The following is a 5,875-nucleotide window of genomic DNA, read 5'->3' as shown; positions in this document are numbered from 1 at the left end:
AATATCTTAAACAAATCATATATTATAAGACCCTAATATATATTTAATCCATTTGAATTTCATTCAAATTTCAAATATATTTTTATTTAATTATCAAAATAGATTAATTAATTTAATATTTAATTGTGTCAAATATTATAAATATTTTTTTTTTAATATATCTAATATATTAAATACTAATTTAAACCTTTTACATTAATATATTTTTCCCCAACGTATCTAATATATTAAATAACACTTCAAATTAAATATATTTTTTCTATTTATTTAATATATCTCATGTATTAAATATTAATTTAACATTTCAAATTAAATTTATTTTCTCTTCTATATTTAATATATTTAATATATTAAATATTAATTTAAACCCTTCAAATTTTCCTTTAAATAAATGGAATATTTTAGGGTTACTATGAGCCAGCAATAGGACCTTATAGACCTACAAAGCTATGATACAAAATTAATTAATTAAACTATTTAATTAATCAATTTTCATTTATTAACTATAGGTCACTCTACTATAGACCAGAGTTGCACTCTTATGCACGGTAGGACAAGTTATGTCCATTGATATAACCATTACAAGTAAGTCGATCATTCACGAGTTGTTCATAATTACAGCTAGGTTAAAAGCCCGTTTTACCTCTGTAATTAAATCTTTCACCATAAGTACCACTAATTCTCTAATGAACAATTTGTTTATGATCTAATCATACACCAAGTCCCTCTCGGGCCAATGAGAGGGTGTGGCCCCATTGTTCCAGTCCTGAAATCGGTACTCAATAGAACAACTTATCTACTTTTCTTATATGGAAATGAGTGAATTCTATCCCATGATATTATGTTCCCAACTCCCGATTTGGTCAAGTCCCCAAAATGGTAAGTATATTGAATTGGCTAAAAGAGTCATTTTCAACCATGTAAATGAAAGGACAAGCCCTCACAAGCAAGAGTTCATAACTCACTCAGGATTAAGATCGAGTCGCATATAATCATCATGTGAAACATTAATCTTCTTAATTAACGGATTTATAAGGAGAGATTAAATATTTTTTGGTCCAATCTTATACAAACTCATTGTATAGGATACCCTCACTTACATGTCTCCACATAAACGATTTGGATCAAATCATTTGTAACGATTACAAATTGGGTAATATCAATAGTGTTACCGGGATAAGACACCCAACCTTATTCATATACTATAAACTTTTTACATTATTACTTGAACACAATCCTCTTGTATATCAACTACATGTTGTTCAAGATTACATTATTAACCCTCTATTTTCATACCATTATTAACCCTCTATTATTATTGTATGGGTAAATCTGAAATAGGATTATGTCGAATAACACAGGTCGTTGGATTTTGAGTCAAGATAAGGAGGGAGAATTTATTGGAGTGTGGAATTGTGGGATGTTATAGAAAACATTACTATAATAGAGACATGCAATTTTAGTAAATATCAATTATAATTATTTAAAATTTCGATGTCTGTTGGTGTTAGTATATAACCAAAAAGTGTATTATAAGGTCAATAACGCAAATGGGAATATATTATATAAATATAAAGTTTCCAAACAAACTCGGTTTTATTTCCATACAACCATGCAACCTCACTAACCCAGAAAAGTTGACTTTCGGTTCATCTCTTGCTTAACCTCTCTTACTCATACTAATTATCATTACTATTCAACTCCGTTGACTAAGCCTTGAAGTTGACCACTGATCTATAAGTCTTCCCCGGCTGCCACCCTGCCGGAATCACGTTGTTAGCCACCACGGCTTTCCTGGATTCCAGGGCAGTGAGCCTGAAAGAGAAGGGAGCCTTGAGGGCGGAGCCATAGTCCAGCTTCCAAACTGCACCCCATGACTGCTTCATGGGAATCCATGGACCCGAGCCCTGCGCTTGTTTCAACTCCACTGAACCAAGAACTCCATCTCCATTTTCGTATTCGATCAAAGTTGCAAAATAGTTTGGGTTCGACCCTGCATCCACCACGAACTGGATCGAAGTTCCACCATATTTGCATTCCACCCTGCATGTCAATGTCACAGTTTTGCTTGTCTAAAACGTATTCACAGTGTCTTGTAATTTCTTCTCGATTCGTTTAAATAAAAAATGTGAGTGTTTCCCACCGATAGTTGTGTTCAACCATCCCAAAGAATAATTTACCAAAGGAATATATCTCAATTGTTACGAAACCTTCTGGGAAAGCCCACAGCCAAGCCATGATAACTTATGCTCAAATATGAGTGTTTCTCACACAGAGTTGTGTTCAACCATCCCATGAAATAATTTAGGAGTAAGAAATATATCTCCATTGTTGTGAGGCCTTTTGGGAAAGTCCAGAGTTAAGTCATGATAGCTTATGCTGAAAATGGACAATATCATATTATTGTAGAGAGTCGTGATTTCTAACACGATTTGTTTCAAAATCCCAACAAATTATTGGCCGTGTTTTAATAAATCATAAATTCGTGTTTCCTACAAAGAGTTGTGTTCAACCATCCCCAGGAATAATTTACAAGTAAGGAATATATCTCCATTGTTGCGAGGCCTCCGAGGGAAGCCCGCAGCCAAGCCATGATAGCTTATACTCAAATATGAGTATTTCCCACCGAGAGTTGTGTTTAACAAGAACAATTTAGAAGTAAGGAATATATCTCCATTGATATGAAGCCTTCTGGGAAACACACAGTCAAGCCATGATGGCTTATGCTCAAAGTGAACAATATCATATAATTGTGGAGAGTCGTGATTTCTAACCCGATTTGAATGTATATGCTATTTATATTTCTTTATTATTATTATTTTTAAATTAAACCGGTGGTTAACTCGAGTTAAATCATGATTAACTAGAGTCAATGCATACCTTTTATATTGAATCTGCAGTACGCCAAGATTGCGGAGCTCATCGGCACGACGAGAAACAGCCATAGCACCAAAAGCAGTGCCGCTGAGATCGAAATGGACAGCGTCGGAAGCACAGGAACCGCCAGGACAACTGTCAGTTATAACCACCGTCACCGGATTCCGGGAGCACGCGCCCTTTACCGAGCACTTCACTTGATAACAAGCACCACAGCCCTTGCCGGATTTGAACAAGGAAGGGCCTCCCGCCGCAATCAACGACGAGAATGGTGGTTTCCCCACCGCGCTTCCATACCCACACGCACCTCCTAAAAAACAGTCATATTATAAATAAATGTAAAAACAATATTCAATGGAATTGGAGTGGAGGGTGGAGAAGTACCGTCGCTCCCGGCGCCGACAGGGCTGCCGTACCAGGTGGCGACGGCCGGGGACCAGCCGGAATTAGAATCGTAGGACTCATAGTTGGAGAGATTAAGGGATTTGGGATTGAAGCAAAAACAAGGAGTAAGTGAAAGAGAAAGAAGGGTAGCAAAGAAAAGGGAATGCTTGAAATTCATCATATTGAATGAAGAATTAAGCACAAAAATGGGATTGAATTGCTGCTTTGTGCTGTGAAAATGGTGGAGTTTGGCCTATTTATAGATGGCCGAGTGAAGGAGGCATTTCTTAGTATATTCTTTTTGGTATTTTCTTAGGGAATAATAAAGCCAATATTTTTTTTGGTACGTGACGTTTGAACTCGATATTTTCTACAAGATAACATGAGTTGATGGTACGAAATGATTTATATCGATTGTCTCGATTAAGAATCGTAACTTTAGAATGCGTTGTGTAGACAATTATTACTATCTATATCAACAACTTGCACGTTTCTATTTGTGGTTAAATCACAAGAACTACAGGAAAATGTCAGTGGCTCGATATAGCAAAAAAATGTCTGTTTGTGATGATTTGGGAGGATAATTTTCACTCTCGTAAGGAGCTCGAGACTAGTACAGAGACGAGGTAGGGTTACAGAAAAATGTCAGTGGCTCGATATAACAAAAAAAATGTCGGTTTGTGATGGTTTGGGAGGATAATTTTCACACTCGTAAGGAGTTCAAGACTGGTACAGTGACAAAGTAGGGTTACAGAAAAAATTTCAATAGCTTGATATAACAAAAAAAAATGTCGGTCTTCATATTGGAACCGCCTTGTATCTAACTGAATCCATGCTCACAAATTTGGTCACAAAAGGACACCATAAAAACTTTGAAGGTTAGCCATGCCGGCCATGAATTCTCAAAAGGGTTTGTTTTTTGTTTCATGCAACCAAAAGCATTTTTGGTTTTATTGAATTGGGTTGCATGAGGTTGTTCAAAAATTCAAACCATATATTATCGCTAAGATGGTATACGAGCTGGGTTGGAGAAATCTTTTGGACTAACTCAAAATTTCAAGTCAGTTGAGTGGGTGACTCAAGCAATTAGAATAGAGTTCTCAACTCAATCCTCTCTTTACCTGTTGGGTTAGGTTGAGTTGTCAGGTTGTTATTTTTTTTTTTTAAAAAATAATTCTTATCAACAATACATATTATATTAATAATTAAAATCTCAAACGTTTACAAGCCACCATATATCATTAACATCGGTTACAAATATCAAATATTATTACTTTTTATAATATCTTAGAAGTAAGGTAGGTTAGGCTTTGGTTGTAACTCTATTTTTCAAGTTGGTTCGGTTGTTCCGACTAAAAAATGTCGATCCACGAATCGACCAGAATTCTTGCTTTTTCAAAAATTCAACCCAACCAAAACTATATATATATATCTAAACCATCCCAAACTTTTAACACAAGGGTAAAAATTTTAAGTTCTTATAATTTTTTTTTTTTTTTTTTTAAAAAAACATTAGAAATAAAATATTTTTAAAATCCAAACTTTGGTACATCCACCATAGGGATCTGTATATATATATATATATATATATATATATATATTATATATATCTTTAATAGCCCAAAAATTAAAAAAAATATAGGTCAAAATAATAATAATAATAATAATAATAATCGATAAATAGATAACTAAAAAAATTACTTAAAAAATAAAATAAAATTTACCCAGCTCTCTCCACTAATCTCTCATCCCAATCCATTGCACAATATTACAGTTGGTCCAAAAATAAACAGTAAAATGGAAAAAATAAAATTCCTTTAAACAAACGCAAATAGAAGCTAATAAGATTTTGGTATGTTATTACAGTAAATTATCTCAAATTTTTTAAATTAAGTTAGTGAGATGTTTTTCCTTTATCCAATATTTTACATTATAGTAAATATCAGATCTCATTCTCTCATATGTAAACAAGGCAGGGTAAGAAATGGTAAGAAATATTTTACAAACAATATGTAAGAAATATTCAAACAAGCAATATTTTACAAGATAGTAAGAAATTCTATAAATGTAAAATAGTAACCAATCAAACAATGGATTAAAAATAATATAAAATAAGAGAAGAAATACAGTTGGAAGTTAGGAATTGCTGATTGAAAGAAAGAAACGGGAAATTTTGAAAGTAAGAATCAATTAACAAAATTAGCCAATAATATAAGTAAATTAGCCAATAATATAAGTTTACATAATGAAAATGAATGGAAAGGAAGAGTAATATCGGTTTAGAAAATGAAAATCTAATATGTTTAGAGAATGAAAATAATTATAGAGATGAGGAAGGAAGATTGAGGAAAGATTCTCTGTGAACATAATTTAAAAATAAAACTGGAAATATCGGACGACAAGAAACACATAATTATGGTACGATGCGTTCAATATATATTGATATGTGTGTATTGTTTATGGATCGATATGTTTATGATATGTTATGTATATGTTATTATATGTGAATTGAATGATAATAATTACGGTACGCTGTGTTGAATGATATGTTTGAGATAGGATACGAGAAGTATGCACATAACGAAATGTAACGATAGGAGTAAGATACGTTCCT

At 33.0% G+C, this 5,875-nt stretch overlaps 1 protein-coding gene across 1 annotated transcript; it reads right to left on the bottom strand.

Annotated features, from left to right (window-relative positions):
* Positions 1-1,586: 1,586 nt before the first annotated feature.
* LOC111450027 (putative expansin-B2) lies at positions 1,587-3,473 on the bottom strand. The gene is made up of 3 exons (XM_023090170.1): positions 3,262-3,473; positions 2,881-3,187; positions 1,587-2,043 (listed from the first exon to the last, which is right to left on the bottom strand). Exons 1-3 carry the CDS (start codon positions 3,440-3,442, stop codon positions 1,710-1,712), a joined length of 822 nt encoding a protein of 273 aa, XP_022945938.1. The 5' UTR covers positions 3,443-3,473; the 3' UTR covers positions 1,587-1,709.
* Positions 3,474-5,875: the final 2,402 nt, after the last annotated feature.

The sequence above is a fragment of the Cucurbita moschata genome, unplaced genomic scaffold, assembly GCF_002738365.1.
Source record: "Cucurbita moschata cultivar Rifu unplaced genomic scaffold, Cmos_1.0 Cmo_Scf00001, whole genome shotgun sequence".
Lineage (NCBI taxonomy): Eukaryota > Viridiplantae > Streptophyta > Magnoliopsida > Cucurbitales > Cucurbitaceae > Cucurbita > Cucurbita moschata.
The sequence above is the reverse complement of the archived record's forward strand: the minus strand, read 5'-3'. Positions and strand labels throughout refer to the sequence as shown.